This window comes from Monodon monoceros, unplaced genomic scaffold (genome assembly GCF_005190385.1).
Source record: "Monodon monoceros isolate NGI ecotype Baffin Bay Population unplaced genomic scaffold, NGI_Narwhal_1 Super_Scaffold_5, whole genome shotgun sequence".
Lineage (NCBI taxonomy): Eukaryota > Metazoa > Chordata > Mammalia > Artiodactyla > Monodontidae > Monodon > Monodon monoceros.
The window spans coordinates 112770364-112785984 of NW_021703782.1; the positions used below are offsets into that span (position 1 = coordinate 112770364).

General features: G+C 65.8%; 2 protein-coding genes across 3 annotated transcripts; both read left to right on the forward strand.

The window, feature by feature from the left end:
• The first annotated feature begins 173 nt into the window (after positions 1–173).
• NELFB (negative elongation factor complex member B) lies at positions 174–9610 on the forward strand. The gene is made up of 13 exons (XM_029203387.1): positions 174–571; positions 908–1071; positions 1254–1353; positions 1704–1934; positions 3903–4088; positions 4783–4895; positions 5484–5586; positions 5753–5848; positions 6019–6161; positions 6235–6341; positions 8489–8630; positions 8739–8847; positions 9030–9610. Exons 1-13 carry the CDS (start codon positions 470–472, stop codon positions 9174–9176), a joined length of 1743 nt encoding a protein of 580 aa, XP_029059220.1. The 5' UTR covers positions 174–469; the 3' UTR covers positions 9177–9610.
• Positions 9611–11434: 1824 nt separating this feature from the next.
• Positions 11435–15129, forward strand: TOR4A (torsin family 4 member A). 2 transcript variants are annotated; one of them, XM_029201476.1, is made up of 2 exons: positions 11435–11583; positions 13708–15129. In XM_029201476.1, the coding sequence occupies exon 2, from the start codon at positions 13745–13747 to the stop codon at positions 14993–14995; it is 1251 nt and encodes a 416-aa protein (XP_029057309.1). In that variant the 5' UTR covers positions 11435–11583; positions 13708–13744; the 3' UTR covers positions 14996–15129. The 2 variants fall into 2 exon arrangements, with proteins under 2 accessions (XP_029057309.1, XP_029057308.1); XM_029201475.1 differs by lacking the exon at positions 11435–11583 and adding an exon at positions 12244–12974.
• The last annotated feature ends 492 nt before the right edge of the window (positions 15130–15621 follow it).

The following is a 15621-nucleotide window of genomic DNA, read 5'->3' on the forward strand; positions in this document are numbered from 1 at the left end:
GCACTCCGCCCTCCCTCCGCGCCAACCCTGTTCTCCTTTGCCGGTAAACGGCTGCAAGCGCCGCGAGGCTGGGCGGGGTCGCGCAGGAGGGCGGGGCCCGGGTGGGCGGGGCGGGGCTTCCTCGACGCCCTGTGCGTCGTCCTGGCACCGCCCTCGCGCTCCGTCTCCGCCAGGCGAGGGCCGCGGCGCAGTTGCCGGGAACCTCTGCGGGGCGGCGGCGGCGTTTCCGGGGAGCCGGTTGGCGGGCGGACCCGGCTCCTGTGCGGGGCGGAAGTGGGCGGCTGCGGTCCGAGGGGATCCGCGCTGCGGGCGGAATCTGGCCGAGCTGGAGGGCGCCGGGGAGCGGAGCTCGGGCGGCCCCCGAGGCCCGGGCGAGCGGACAGCTGCAGGGCCTGCGGCGAGCGCGGCGGTGCCCGGGGAGCGCGGAGGAGATGGGGCGCCGAGCCGGATTGGGGCCGGGGCGTCGGCCATGTTCGCGGGGCTGCAGGACCTGGGCGTGGCCAACGGCGAGGACCTGAAGGAGACGCTGACCAACTGCACCGAGCCGCTCAAAGCCATCGAGCAGTTCCAGGTGGAGCCAGGTGGAGGAGGGGCCGGGTGGAGAGGCCGAGCGTCTGGGTGTGAGGCCGGCGTGGGGCGAGGTCGCGTGGGAAAGCGGGCAGATTTCTCTTCCTCCCGATCGCTGCGTCTTTTCCCCGGGCTGGAGGAACCAAGTGTCCTGAGTTGAGACTACGTCGACGGATATCTGAGTGGTTTCCAATTTTTGCAGTTACAGCCAGCGCGGCTGGGAACATCCTTGTCCCTGCCTCCTTGTGTACTCAGGGCATCCGGAGTGCCTGGCCAGACGGGGCTGTGGCTGAGGTTTCTCTTGTCGCCCGAAGAGTCAAATCGAGCTCCGCTTCTTTAGACAGAAAATGGCGTGCTGCTGCCCTCCCTGCAGTCGGCCTTGCCCTTCTTGGACCTGCATGGGACGCCCCGACTGGAATTCCACCAGTCAGTGTTTGATGAGCTTCGGGACAAGCTGCTGGAGCGCGTGTCAGCCATTGCCACAGAGGGGAAGGCCGAGGAGAGGTAAGTGGGCGGTGAGATGGGCAGCCCCCTCCCCAGCTCGGGAACTGAATGTGCCCCGGTGGCTACACATCCCTACTGAAAAAGGGGCCGCCTGTGCACATCACCCACCGGTCTGGGGACAGGCAGGGAGCTGCTTCCGACTTGGTCCTGGGCTGCTCCCTCAGTGCTGAGAGTCCTTCCAGGTACAAGAAACTCGAGGACCTTCTGGAGAAGAGCTTTTCTCTGGTGAAGATGCCATCTCTGCAGCCAGTGGTGATGTGCGTCATGAAACACTTGCCCAAGGTAACAGCCGCAGGACCAGCTTGCCCTGGGGAGGTTTCCTGAGCTGCCTGCCTCAGGAACAGCAGCTCCGGAGCACGTTCCCCACGCTGGCTTCTCCCTGAGCCGAGCCGCGCATTGACTGAACCTTGGCACAAGCTCTGGAGCGTGGCGCCCTTTCTGGGAAAAAGCTGTTTGTGGGCAGCACAGCTCCTGCCCCGTCAGAGCCTGGGGGGCCAGTCACGGGTGCCGCTGTCAGTTGGGGCTGGGCTGGCTGTGGCCTCTGCTGTGGGGGGCTGAGGCCTGCTGGCTTGTCTTGAGGGAGACCCCTGGGGCACAGGTGCTGCTCACAGGTGGGCTCCGGGGTCACGTAGGTTCCTGAGAAGAAACTGAAGCTGGTGATGGCCGACAAGGAGCTGTACCGGGCCTGCGCCGTGGAGGTGAAGCGGCAGATCTGGCAGGACAACCAGGCGCTCTTTGGCGACGAGGTCTCCCCGCTGCTGAAACAGTACATCGTGGAAAAGGAGAGCGCGCTCTTCAGCACGGAGCTCTCTGTCCTGCACAACTTCTTCAGCCCTTCCCCCAAGACCAGACGCCAGGGCGAGGTGAGGCGGGGCGGGAATGTGTGCAGGGCCTCCCCCGTGAAGCCCGGCTTGTCTGCTTCTAGAAGGTTGGGCTCGGATGTGGGGCTGGCAAGGGGCATTGCAGCACTGCTCCTGGGTGTGGGTCTCTTTGGTCTTTTCTGCGTACTTTGAGCGCGGCAGCTTAGCCGGCCTCTTCAGCTAAGCTCTCTGTGTCTTCTTTCAGCCCTGGGAGTTTTTCTCTGTTTCTGTGTTTGATTCATTCCTTGCTTCAACAAATGCTTTTTTTTTTTTTTTTTTTAAATAAATGTATTTATTTATTTATGGCCCTGTTAGGTTTTCGTTGTTGTGCGCAGGTTTTCTCTAGTTGTGATGAGCGGGGGCTACTTTTCGTCGCTGTGCGCAGGCTTCTCATTGTCGTGGTTTCTATTGTTGCAGAGCACGGGCTATAGGCGCACAGGCTTCAGTATTTGTGGTACACGGGCTCCGTAGTTGTGGCTCGTGGGCTCTAGGAGCGGAAGCTCAGTAGTTGTGGCGCACGGGCTTAGTTGCTCTGCGGCGTGTGGGATCTTCCTGGACCAGGGCTCGAACCCGGGTCTCCTGCGTTGGCAGGCGGATTCTTAACTGCTGCGCCACCAGGGAAGCCCAACAAATGCTTTTAGGGTGCTGACTCACTGCCCTGGCCCCTGGACCCTTCAGTGACCCCTGGGGTACTGGGGCACCTGCCTGGGGGTACTGCAGGCTCATGTGGGGTGGACCCTATGCAGTAGGTGTCACATTTTGGTCCCTGAGAGCTCCGGGGGTAGAGGAAGGCTGTGGAGACGGGGGACGGGGTGGGGGGGGCGCCACAGAGCGTTGGGGGGGGGGGGCGGGGCTGGAGGCCACCGTGGACACTTTGACCTTTCCTGGTGAGGTGGGGGTCCCTGGCCCGGCTCCAGGATGACCCCTCAGCCTGGGAGGGAGGTGATGGTACGAGGCCAAACGTTGGCCGAGGAGCGTTTGAGGTTTCGCCGTGTTCTTTCACCGCCAGCCTTCTCACCTGGGGTTTTGTGTGTGTGGCCTGAGGTAGGGCCTCACCTAATGTTTTCTCTCAGATGTTGGGCCGGTGCTTGCAGCACCACTTCCTGGACAGGCCGCTGAGTGTGTCAGAGCCCTGCCTGCGTTGCCTCCCCTTTCGTTTGGGGGAGCCTGGCCTTGGGCCGTGGTCCTGCCCCTTCTTCACTCTCCCCTCCAGGCCAAGGGTCCGCCTTGGAGTCCTGCCAGTGTAAAGGGAGAGCGCGGTGGCAGGTGACACGTTGCCCCGCCGTCCTCGGGTGGGTTAGGCCTTGGGGCTGTGGTTCTGTGCCCAGCAGGCCAGGCCGTGGTCAGGCTGGAGTGCGCGCCTGTCTCCGTGTTAGAGGTGTCGGTACGTCGGTGCCGAGACTCGGGTGATGTTCTATGCCTGCCCCACTTGTCGGGGTACCAAGGCCTGCTGGTGGGTCCTCGGCAGGGGCCCTAAGGTGGGCTGCCGTCCCTGCTGACCTCCCCACTTGCTGCATGCAGCCTGTTGGGCTGCCTTGGTGTCTGTCACCCCAGGTGGCCCCGTGCATCCTTACAGCCAGTGTGCCCCAACCGGGGCCCTCTCCTGTTGGCTGCCGCCTTGGCAGGAGCCTCCCAAATAGGGGCAGGGTGCGGAGGGGGGTGGCGGCGGCTGCCGGGAGAAGGCGGGAGTGGGGTGGCTGCGGCAGGGCCTTGAGCAGACGCTGAGCGTGGCGGTGCCGCCCACCCTCATCTGCACCCGCGTCCCCCACGCCACCGGCTGCCCCGCCCACCGACTCTGGTGGAGTCTGGGACCCGGGCTGACGGCCTCTCAGAGGAGCCGCAGGGCGTGACGGGTTCGCTTCCTTAAAGACAAGAAACGTCGCCACCCAGCACAAGTTGATGTTTTGTGAGAGAGGAAGCTTAGCGCCACAGGGTCGTGGCGTGTGCGAGGCCTGCCCGGTGTCCCGGCAGGTGGTGCAGAGGCTGACCCGGATGGTGGGCCGCAACGTGAAGCTGTACGACATGGTCCTGCAGTTCCTGCGCACGCTCTTCCTGCGCACCCGCAACGTGCACTACTGCACACTGCGCGCCGAGCTGCTCATGTCCCTGCACGACCTGGACGTCGGCGACATCTGCTCCGTGGACCCCTGCCACAAGGTGGGCACCCGCCCCGCCCTCGCTGCTCTCCCCCTCGGCTTCTCTTTCCCCTCCCCTTGGATGTGGCGGTCCAGGCATGTGGGCTCCGCCCTAGCCCCTGTGCCACCTCTGCCCACCCGGCTGGGGGACCGTGATGTCCCTTGGACGTCTGACCCAGAGCCAGCTGCGCCCCGCCCCCTCCGGTCCTTCCGGGGCCTCTGGCCCTCCCCTGCCCCAGAGCCCTCGGGGGCTGCTCACTGGCGAGCTCTGTGTTCAGGAACAGGGCTTTCTGCACTGCCCTTGTCCTGGCATAGGTGCCGTGCGGCCCCAGACGGCGTCCCTTCCCAGGGGCTTCGCAGTGTCACGCTCTGAGCCGGCACTGCCCCCCACCCCGCACAGTGGGGGCCCTGGAGGGGCCCGTGCGGCCCCAGACGGCGTCCCTTCCCAGGGGCTTCGCAGCACAGTGGGGGCCCTGGAGGAGCCCATTTCAGAACAAAACGCCCACTTTGCCTTTTCTTGCACCACCTGGCCTGTGGGGATGTGGGCACTTGGGCCTGTTTCCTCCGTGCTGTCCCATTCCTGGGGGCAAGCCACGCCTCGGCGACTCGAGATGGGGGTCCCGACGTTCGCCCAAGGCTCAGGAAAGCTCAGGCGGCGCGTGCTGCCTGGAGGCTGCGGTCTCTGGCTGAGTCCTGACCCCGCCTCCTCCCCGCAGTTCACATGGTGCCTGGACGCTTGCATCCGAGAGCGCTTCGTGGACAGCAAGAGGGCCCGGGAGCTGCAGGGCTTCCTTGACGGAGTGAAGAAGGGGCAGGAGCAGGTCCTGGGGTGAGGGTCGGCCTTGTGCCGGGTCCTGTCCACGGGCGTCCGGACGAGCGTGCTGTGGCCGCAGTCGGGAGCGGCTGTCTCTTCCAGTACATTTTAGGAGGACTGGTTGGCGCCCGTGCCCACGGCTGAGAGGCTCGGCTGCTGGGGTGAGGCCATCGCCGTCCCAGGCGAGCTGGGCGCCCGGGCTGGGGCTCTGGTGTCTGCAGCCACGTGGGGCCTGCCTGTGAGCTGAGAGGCCCGCCGCACCTGGAGGTGGGGGGGGTCTGGCTCCCGGCAGGGCACTCTCTGGGTGGGCTCCGCCTGGCCTCCTGTCTCAGCTCTTCCTTCCTGGAATTGTCTCTGTGGGAACCTGATTGAATTTATGGAGTCCGGGTCAGGTTCTCAACCAGGACTAGACCTTAATTCTTTAAAATACCATTTGATGCTTCAGTTTGTTAAGTAAGTTAAGGGCAAGTTACGAACCACAAGCTTGTGGAAGGCGGTCCTGGGCGGCGTGGCCATTGTCCACGCCGAAGGGCCGTCTCCTCGGGTCAGTGGCTTGGTGGGCTGGGAGCGCCCCTCACTGATGCCGCGGGCACGTCCTCACAGGGACCTGTCCATGATCCTGTGTGATCCCTTCGCCATCAACACCTTGTCGCTGAGCACAGTCAGGCACCTGCAGGAGCTGGTGGGCCAGGAGCTGCTGCCCAGGGTGAGTGCACCCGGCTGGCCACATGCTGCCTTCTGGGGGACATGTGGGTGTGGGGAGAGCACACATACCCGCCAGGTGGAGGGCACGTGCAGCCAGAGCCCCTGGCTGAGTGCGGTCCGGGCGGGAAGCTCAGGTGAGCACGGCCAAGGCCTGCGTCTCCCTGCAGGACAGCCCGGATCTCCTCCTGCTGCTCCGGCTGCTGGCGCTGGGCCAGGGGGCATGGGACATGATCGACAGCCAGGTCTTCAAGGAACCCAAGATGGTAACAGGGTCAGGCGGGCTCCTTCCCGCAGCCTTCTCAAGGGGCTGTGGGGTGGGGTTTGGGGAGGTGGGGAGGAGGACGGGCCCCAGGCCCACGTCCGGGAGGATGAACGGAGGAAGGGGGCCGAGGGGCAGGGACGGTGCAGGACAGCTCTCGGGCCTCTGCCCCAGGAGGTGGAGCTGGTTACCAGGTTCCTGCCCACGCTCATGTCCTTTGTGGTGGACGACCACGCCTTCAACGTGGATCAGAAGCTCCCGGCCGAGGAGAAGGCCCCGGTCTCGTACCCGAGCGCGCTGCCAGAGACTTTCACCAAGTACGGGCTGCGGGCACTGGGCGGGAGGGCCTTCCCCTCGGGCTCCCTCGGGGCTGACGGTGCTCGGGCGCAGGTTCCTGCAGGAGCAGCGCGTGGCCTGCGAGGTGGGGCTGTACTACGTGCTGCACATCACCAAGCAGAGGAACAAGAACGCGCTCCTGCGCCTGCTCCCAGGTCTCGGTGAGTCACGTGGGAGGCGGGGCCCAGCCATGTCCTCTCACAGACGCCCTCGGCTCTCGCCGCAGCCCATGTTTGCAAAGAGCCACCTTAATCTTTTCCTAAGGGGCGAGAGGTGTGGAGCCCCTCAAGTCCTCAGACCATTGAGAGAGCCCCCCCTCCGCGGTGGTGAAGAGGCCGCTTCCCCCGGGAGTCTTGCTCTGCCTGGGGTGCGGGGTACAAGGCAGGAAGACGTGGGAGGGATCTGAGTGGACCCCTTCAAGGGTAAGGGAGCGCCCGGCCGGCCCGCCACGCACGACAGGCCCGGGGCCTCTGCTGGCCCGGTCCTGGTCCCGTCTGAGGCATTGCGGCTTCCCGGGGAGGATCTCACGCTCCGCTGTCTGACGGGGGTGCATGCCGTTTCCCGACTTTTCCACGTGGGGGAAGCGGCCCATTGTGGGTATTAGTTTCTACCCAGCCACCACCTAACTGATCAACAGGAACTTATTCTTACGGTTCTGGGGGTCAGAAGTCTGCAGTGAGTCTCCCAGGGCTGGAGTCAGGTGTGGGCAGGGCTGGCTTCTCCTGGGGCTCCAGGGAGAAGCCCCTTCTTGTCTCCTCCAGCTTCCGGGAGCCGCGTCCTTGGCTCCTGGCCCCTTCAGTTCATCTGTCCAGCTTCTCCCGTCCTCCTGTCTCTGGCTTTGACTCCCGCCTCCCTCTTCCAAGGACCCGCGATCAGCGTGGGCCCACCCGGGGCGTGCAGGACCATCTTCCGTCTCGGGGCCCGGTGCCCCTCAGGTGGCGCGTTCACAGGCTTCTGGGTCAGCATGTGGCGATCTCAGGGGCGACAGCTTGTCTGTCTGTTTCGGGGGCTTCCAGGAGCACAGTCATAAGGAACTTGGATTTGCCTCATTCTTTCTACTCACCTTTGAACTTCTGTATCTTTCTTGTTTAATCGTGTCTGTAGACACAGGATGTCCTGCGAGGCGGGAGCATCAGTGTCTCCCAGCCACGAGCTGCCGCCTGGGGGGCTGGGGTGCAGGTCTTCAATCACGTTCAGGCAGAGCGATCTCGTTCTTTGGTGTAACTGGTAGGTTCTAGTAAGAAAGAATGTTGGTTTTTAAAGTTCTTTATTTTTAAACTTTTTTCGGTGGGAGTTTTTGATGAAACCCAAGTAAAGAGTACAGGATTGTGAAGGCCGGTGCCCATCGCCCACCTGCACGGGGCTCCGCGGGTGGCTGCCGCCCCGTCCCTCAGTGGTCTGTACGTAAACCCGGCAGACTGGCTTGGCACGATGCAGCAGGTGTCTCTACAGAAGACAGACTCTTAAAAACCACGACCTTGGCACGTGGTTGGTTGGGGTCCAGGTCCCGACGGTGGCCACGTTGCCCCAGTTGTCATATAACATTTTTGTGCGGATGGTCTGTGCAAGTCAGGAGTCAAACAAGGGCTTCCCTTCACCTGGCTTCGCCGGCTGACTCTCAGGTCTTGTGGTCTGTAGGGCTACGTGGGGTTTGCTGGGGGAACCAGGGCGTTTGTTCCCCGGTCGGGACTCTGCTGGCAGCGTCCCTTGGTGCAGTGACCGTGTGCTCGCCCGAGTGTCCTGTAACAGGCCGCGAGGCCAGCCGAGTCCCCGGTCAGCTGTGCAGCAGGAGTGCACCCCGCGTGTGTCCGGTGGGGTCACGTCTCCCGCCGCGTTAGGGGCTCGGTGGCTGGGGTCGCGTCGGCGTTTCTGTCTCAGCTGCTGTGCTTGCCCGCGTGCGCTCGGTGGTGTTGCCGGTGATCGCTGCGATCGGTTGGTAGTTACTCTTGCCATCTCTCTCTTCTGAGGTTTGATGGCCGTGGCTTCAAAAAAAGAAGGCCCGTTTGCTGTGTTCTCTCTCCTCTAGAGCCCGTGGTCCGGTAGGCCTGCCGGGCCAGCCCTCGGCACTTCTGTGTCTCCTCTCGCTACCGGCCCGTTCAGCTTTCCCTCTGCTGGAGTCCACTTCATCCTAAGCCCCTTGGCCGCTGGGCAGAGCCACCCGTGACGGGCTCTCGTCCCCTCCCCACCCTTGCTCTGGAGCCCCGCCCCCACCATCTGCTTCCCCTGTCCAGGCCCAGGTTCTGGCCCTCAGGCCCGGGTCGGGGAGGTGGGTGTTGGGCGAGCTGTGCGACGCCTGCTGTGCTTGCAGTGGAGACCTTCAGCGATCTGGCGTTTGGGGACATCTTCCTGCACCTGCTCACGGGCAACCTGGCGCTGTTGGCGGACGAGTTTGCCCTGGAGGACTTCTGCAGCAGCCTCTTCGACGGCTTTCTCCTCACCGCCTCCCCGAGGTGCCCGTCCTCTCAGTCCACATCTCAGTCGGGGGCGCCGGGCACAGCTGGGGAGGGGGTGGGAGGGCAGCTCTGCAGCCGCCTGCAGCCCAGCGCGGCCTCTTCCAGGAAGGAGAATGTGCAGCGGCACGTGCTGCGGCTCCTCCTCCACCTGCACCACCGGGTGGCCCCATCCAAGCTGGAGGCCCTGCAGAAGGCGCTGGAGCCCACGGGCCAGGTGGGTGCCCTCCCCTGCCCTGCCCTGCCCCGGCTGGCTGGCGTGCGTGTGCGTGCGTGCATACGTGTGTGTGTGTGAGAGAGAGAGAGAGAGACAGAATGGGAGAGGGAGAGGGAGAGAGGAGAGAGATCTGTGTGCACACGCTCTGGGCCTGCCCCGAAGCCACGCGCTTCCCCCCACAGAGTGGAGAGGCGGTGAAGGAGCTGTATTCCCAGCTCGGTGAGAAGCTGGAGCAGCTGGACCGGAGGAAGCCCAGCCCGGCCCAGGCCACAGAGACCCCAGCCCTGGAGCTGCCCCTCCCCAGCGTGCCCGCCCCAGCTGTACTCTGAGGCTCCGCCTGGGGCTGCTCAGGGGTGGGCAGGGCCCCCGGTGGGGTCGCGGCCCTGGTCAGCCAGGGGAAGAGGCTCCCCTGTGCCTGTGAGAGCAGGAGCCCGTCTCTCCTGGAGGTGGACTGACTGTTCCTGGGACTGGGGGTGGGCTGAGCGGAGACCCCGGGGACCGTCCTGTGGGCAGGGCACCCGTGCTCTGCACCTCAGCCTCCCCTGGAACTTGGTCCTGGGAGGTGTGTGCCTCCTGCGTGAATGGGACCCGGGCGGCTCCCTGGAGCACAGGCCTGCTGCAGGTCTGCTGCCCCCCATCTGGCCCCTCGCACTCCCACGCCGTGGAAAGCTGCTTGCTTGTTCCTCCTCGCGTGTGGGTTTCCACTGCTGTCAGGCAGACAGGCAGTAGTTGGCATTAGGAAAAGGACACCCGTTTTCCAAGGGGCGGGGGGTGGGGGTGGGGGGTGGGGCAGGGTCCGAGGCCTGAGGGGAAGAGGGCGGGCCATCAGGGTTGGCGCCCGATTGGCAGAACCGCGGAGTTTGCTGGGGGCGGGGGTCTGCAGGTGGAGCCCAGCTCTCCAAGGAGCTCCTCCCCTGTTGACAGTCCCGTGTAGCACATGGGGGAGGAAAGCCCAGGCTCCCCTGCTGCCTCGATTTACCCTCCGAGCAGCGTCCTCGGCCAGGTGAGGGTCTGCTGCTGTTCATAGTGAGACTTTCACTTTTGTAAATAAAAGGCGTTTTGGTAAATCCAGCAGACGAGCTGTTTCTGTGAGCGCCCAGGGTTGGTTGCAGTGCAGGCTGGCCAGCACTTTCCTGGCGCCTTTCTCCGTGGGCACAGCTTGGATGCCCAGCCCTGTCCGGGACAGCAGCTGTGGATGGTGAGGCCTGGGCCTGGCTGCACTCGGGGCCAAAAGACTCGACACGGTCAGCCCTGGGTGGGCCTCAGTGCCCATCACCAGTGCTGACAGGTTGCCGAGGGGCAGGCTGTGTGGAGGTCACTGTGACCTTGACAGGTGCGGCTCTGCAGGTGTCGGGGAGGCATTGGTAGAGATGGTGACTGAGGAAAGCAAAGACCCGGGGGTGTGGGCGTCAGCAGTCGGAAGGAGCCCGGTGTTCGTGCGCTGATGGGAGTGACAAGGGATGAAAAGTGGATGGGGCTTCGGGGGACGGCTGGAGTGTCACTGAGTGGGGTAGGGGGCAGCGCCAGGCCCAGGTGGGCCCCGCGGGAGCAGGCGCGTTCCCAGGGAGGAGGCGAGGACCACCTTCCAGCTGCCGCTTTTCCTCTGGGAGCCAGGGGGTCCTGGGCTGGGAGGCAGGATGGGGCAGAGGTGGGGCCCGAGGCGAGGCGAGGATGAGGAAGGAGCTGGGCCGGGGGAGGAGCAAGTGCCCGCACGGGGCCCGCGTGACCCCCCTGAGGCTCATGGTCAAGGGGGACAGAGACCAGTTGGCGAGGCCAAGCTCCTCCAGCCCGGACGAAGGGACCGGGGACCAGAGGCCCCCGGTGGGTGGGGCTCGTCAGGGGGAGGGCGTGAGCTGCAAGGACAGACGGGGTGGGGGTGAGGGCTGCAGCGATGGAGAGCCCCAGGTGGGCCGGTGGGAGGGGGCAGCTGAGCTCAGGGACCCTCTGGGGCTGCGAGGGAGGCAGGAATCCTGAGGCTGGACCGGGCAGGGCTGCGGGGAGGCTGGGGGGTGGGAGGTCTGGTCAGAGGAAGGGAGCGTCCACACGGGAATTCGGGGAGGAGGGAGCATGTGTGTGGTGCGGGCCCTGCCCACCTCCAGGCCAGCAGTTTGGGAACCTGAGCCCACACTGGGCTGGTGGAGGGGTCGTGGGTGGGCAGCGAGGTGAGGGGTCTGCAGAGACCAGGTTGAAGTTGTGGACCTGAATTCGGGGCTGGGGACAGGGCTGGACAGGGCACGGGCTGGAGGGAGGGGTGGGAGGGCATCATACGGGCGTGGTGGGCTCGGTCCTGAAGGGTAGGAACAGGTGGGGCCCCCTTCACCCCTGGAGATGGGGGAGAAAGTACAGAGGAGGCGGGCCTTAGTGCAGGGCTCAGGCTCACCCTTGACCCCGCTGGGGGCAGGCCCTCTGAGGCATGACTTTCTTGACTCCTGCCACACCCCACGTCCAGGCCCCCACCTCACCCAGTGCTGGGGCTCTGGAGCCCAGCAGGTTTGGGACCAGCATCTGGCGGAAGCAGCCGCCAGCCAGCGCCCCGCCCCCACCCCTGGGCACCTGTTCCTGCGTCTGCCTGTCAGGGCCCCCTGGGGTTCTGTGTCAGAAGAAGCTGCGAGACTGTAGAAAGCCTGAATACGCCAAAGGACCCCACCCTCATACCGGGGCCGTGGGGCACCAGCAGAGACCTGGACAGATATCCTTCCGTCCTGGTTCCAGGAAGGCCTGGGCAGGGGCCACATGGTGGGTGAGGCCCGAGGGGTCCCTAAGCACCTGGCCCAGCACAGAGAGGGGCAGCGGGTCTCGGGGAGCCAGGCCCGCAGCTGGAGAGGAGGAAGCGGAGAAGCAGTGGTTTCTCAGTGATCCTGCCAGAGGGCATCGGACACACGTGGACAGGCAGGAGCCCCATATTCTGGGGAGGACGGGAACCCCCAAGCCCATGAGTGACTTCTCCCTGATGCAGGTTGGACAGGGAGGTGGAGGGAAGCTAGGAAGTGGGGAGGGATGGCACGCTCAGCAGAGGGACCCGTGTGGGCAGAAGTGTGGAGGATGAGGGACAGGGAGGCTGGAGGATGGGGGTTCAGGACTGCCAGCGCCCGCAGGACACAGTTGAGCTCGGGGCCAGGACTGGTCTGGGGGCATTACTGGTTAGCAGACCCGCTCCAGAGGGGAGGGTCATCCAGATAGGCCAGTCTCCACAGAGATGGGAACGGGGGTGGGGGCAGGGCCACTTGAAGCTGGTGGCGGGGAAGGGCCCAGAGTCTCCATCTGCCAACTCTGGGCCCAAGTTCTTTCTAAATTTGCCTTCTGACCAGGGCCCTCAGTCATGTGTGGGTTTTTTTCTCCCATTCTAGAACTTCCTGCCCTGTCCTGAGGGGGTGCTCTAGGCCGGGGTACAGGGGAAGACAAAGGGGGAGGCGGAGGGGGGGAGCGCTGTGGAGCCCGGGACCTGGTGTAAGAGGGGGAGGAAAAGGAAACGAGCCCTACTCTGTGAGCACCCAGATTGGGCTTGGGCGGGGTGAAGAGGGGAGAGGGTTGGAGGACCCCAGCTGGGGGAGGACCCTGCCCGCCCGCTCCGCCTCTGCTAACCGGCAGCCTGGACACGCCTATCCCCCTCGCTGTGGGCCCTGCGGGGGGCGGGGGGTGGTCAGGCGCAGATGTCCCTGAGGAGGTGGGGGTCCTGTGGAGAGCAGGCTGAGGAGCAAAGGCACGTGGGACCCCAGGGGAGGCATTGCCCTCGGCCTCACCGGGTGTCCTAGGCCTGGGCTGAGTCAGGAGGGCTGGGACGGCTTTAAGGTAGGTGACCAACCGGCCGGGGTACCTGGGCGAGTCAGCCAGGCCTCCCCCTCTGGTGCCTCCGTCCAGCCTGAGTCCCGTCCGCGCCACACCCCTGACTCACTTCCTTTGCAAAGAAGCGGAAACCTCCCCAGAGCTTCCTCCGCTCCGGAGGAGGTGTCGCTGCCCCTCTGAGCCTGAGCTGACCCAGTGAGGCCCCTGACCCCACCCCGACCCCCGCCAGGAAGCCAGCACATTCAGCTTCCTGCGTCGCAGGCCCCAGCCTCTGGCGTGGGCTGGGGGCCCGCCCTGGGGGGCTGGGGGCGGGCCAGCGAGAGCCTGAGCTGACGCAGCTGCAGGTACTGGGGAGGGCCGGGGGCATCCACCCCACCTTTCTCCAGCTGTCTCAGTGGCTTCATCTCTCCTTCTCCGGGTCTTGTCTTTCTGTCTCTCTTTTCACCCCACCCCCACCCGCCTCTAGGGGGCTCCCTGCCCCCAACTCCATTAGTGTGCCCACTAGAGCGATGCTGGGAGGCCTGGACTCAGCTTGGGGACAGGGGCCCATTCTGGAAAGCAGAAGTAACGGCCAGACCGCCCCCACCACCACCAAGTGTTCGTGGGGGAGGGGCATCTCTGAACTCTGGGGATGCTTGGGCCTCTGCTTCCCACGCCCCCCTCTAGGGACCGGAGGGCCCCCGGCGCCCGGCAGTCGAGCTGCGTCAGGGGCGGGGTCCGGCCTTGACCCTGCTCCACCCCTAATTGGCGGCAGGTTGGCACCGACTCCGACTCCTCCTCCAGGAAGAAGCCCGGGCGGCGGCCGCCCGATAAAATGCGCCCCCGCCCCCACCCCACCCCCGCAGCCACTTCCTCAAGGCCGGAGGCTGTTTATGCGAGGATCCGAGAGATTTGCATTGGGGCTCGGCGGGGAGCCGCTTCCTGGTCAGAGGGGCGAGGCCCGTGCCAGGCCCTGGCCTCGGGGCAGCGGGCCGCACTCCGGGGGGCCTCGCGGGGGTGGGTGGGGCTGAGATCTCGGGGGAGGGTCCCAGTCGGCCGGGCGGAAGTCTGGAGACCCTCCCCGTCTTCCTGTTGCAGGGAGGGTGACCTGCATGCCAAGCGCCGCCCCTGCGCCATGAACCGCGGCCAGCCCAGTCCGGAGCCCGCGGCAGCGGACCACGTCGCCCCCGGCCCGAGCGTGATCGCGCCCGTGCGCGCCGTGGTCCGCCTGCGCCGCTGCGTGCGCCTCCTGCGCAAGCGGTGCCTCCCGCCTACGGCCGTGAGGCCGGACTCCGAGCCCCGGGCGCCGCGCGCGCACCCGGAGCAGCCTCAGTTCTTCACCTTCGACGGCCCGGCGGAGCTGTCCTCGAGGCCGCCGCGAAAGAAGCGCCGGCGCAGCCGCGTGGTGCTCTACCCCGAGACGTCGCGCAAGTACCGGCCGCGCGTGGAGCGCCGGAGCCGCGCGCAGCGTTGCCTGTTGTTGCTCGTGGCCATCGTGGGCTTCCAGGTGCTGAACGCCATCGAGAACCTGGACGATAACTCGCAGCGCTATGACCTTGACGGGCTGGAGAAGGCGCTGCAGCGTGCCGTGTTCGGCCAGCCGGCGGCCGTGGAGCGCATCGTGGCGCTGCTGCGGGACTACCTGGCCACGCACGTGCACAGCCGCCCGCTGCTCCTGGCGCTGCACGGGCCCAGCGGCGTGGGCAAGAGCCATGTGGGCCGCCTGCTGGCGCGCCATTTCCGCGCGGTGCTTGAGGACGGCGCGCTCGTGCTGCAGTACCACGTGCGGCACCACTGCCCCGAGCCGCGCGCCGCGGAGGACTGCCGCCAGGAGCTGGCGCGGCGCGTGGCCGACGTCGTGGCGCGGGCCGAGGCGGAGGAGAAGACCCCGCTCCTGGTTCTGGACGACGTGGAGCTCCTGCCGCCGGCGCTGCTGGACGAGCTGCACGGCTTCCTGCAGCCACAGCGCTCGCACCACTTCCACAATGCCATCTACGTGCTCCTCAGCGGCAATGGCGGCGCGGAGGTCACGCGCTTCGTGCTGCAGAACGCGTCCCGCGCGCTGGCCCTGCGCGCAGACGGCGCCCACGGGGCCGGGGCCGCGGCGGTGGCGGCACAGGCCGAGGAGGAGCTGCGCGCCAGCCTGAGGGCGCTCCTGGTCCGCGAGCACCCGCTGTGGCAGGTCGCGACTATCGTGCCCTTCCTGCTGCTGGACAAGGGGGACGTGGTCAACTGCTTCCGGGACGAGATGGCCGGGGAGGGCTTCTTCCCGGAGCAGGCCCGCGCCGAGCTCCTGGCCGCGCAGCTGAGTTACTACCGCGTGGCTGGCCGCGAGTTCGCCGTCACTGGCTGCAAGCAGGTGGTGGCCACGGTGAACCTCTTGTAGCGCAGGTGCCACCGGACGCAGTGGACGCCCACTGGCACGACGGGACGTTGGTTTGACAGGGGCAGTTGGAGGGAGGGGACCCTGTGGATTTGCCCCAGGCCTCTAAGCCTCGAATAAATCTGTCCATGGCCCTCCGCCGGTTCACACTGGGACCTGGGGGGACCGGTGGGGCTGGGTCAGCTCTGAGCTCCTCGGCCAATTCCAACCTCCCTCAGAGCCCCAGTCTGCCACCTGCTGGGTCCTTAATCCAGCCTGCATTCTTCAGCGCCAGTATGTCCCACAGGGCTGGCTCCCCGGGAGTGGGTAGGTCTGTCTCCGTGGGACAGAGGATAGATGACGGCAGAGAGCGTGAGCAGACCCCAGGGACACACAGCTGGTCCCCTGCAAAGTCGCATGTGACCACCAGTCTTTCGGGTGCCCGCAGCAGCCGAACACACATTCCCCCACACACACCTGCTCACCCCGGGGGCCTAAAGTTCCGGATGCTTCACCACTGCCAGAATCCCGTGGGTCTGCCTGGACTTCTCATGGCCTCTTGGGCCCAGGAGCTCCCTGGGAGGCAAAGGGCTGGGTGGGGGGCTCCACCCAATGAACTGGTCCAGTGGAATATCCCCTAAGTGGTCCAG

Excerpts from the sequence above, each read along its gene's own strand:
- NELFB (XM_029203387.1), top strand. The coding sequence starts at position 470 with ATGTTCGCGGGGCTGCAGGACCTGGGCGTGGCCAACGGCGAGGACCTG. Across the intron at positions 1,935-3,902 it reads AGACCAGACGCCAGGGCGAG|GTGGTGCAGAGGCTGACCCG; the intron begins GTGAGGCGGGGC and ends GTGTCCCGGCAG. Across the intron at positions 4,089-4,782 it reads CCGTGGACCCCTGCCACAAG|TTCACATGGTGCCTGGACGC; the intron begins GTGGGCACCCGC and ends TCCTCCCCGCAG.
- TOR4A (XM_029201476.1), top strand. The coding sequence starts at position 13,745 with ATGAACCGCGGCCAGCCCAGTCCGGAGCCCGCGGCAGCGGACCACGTC.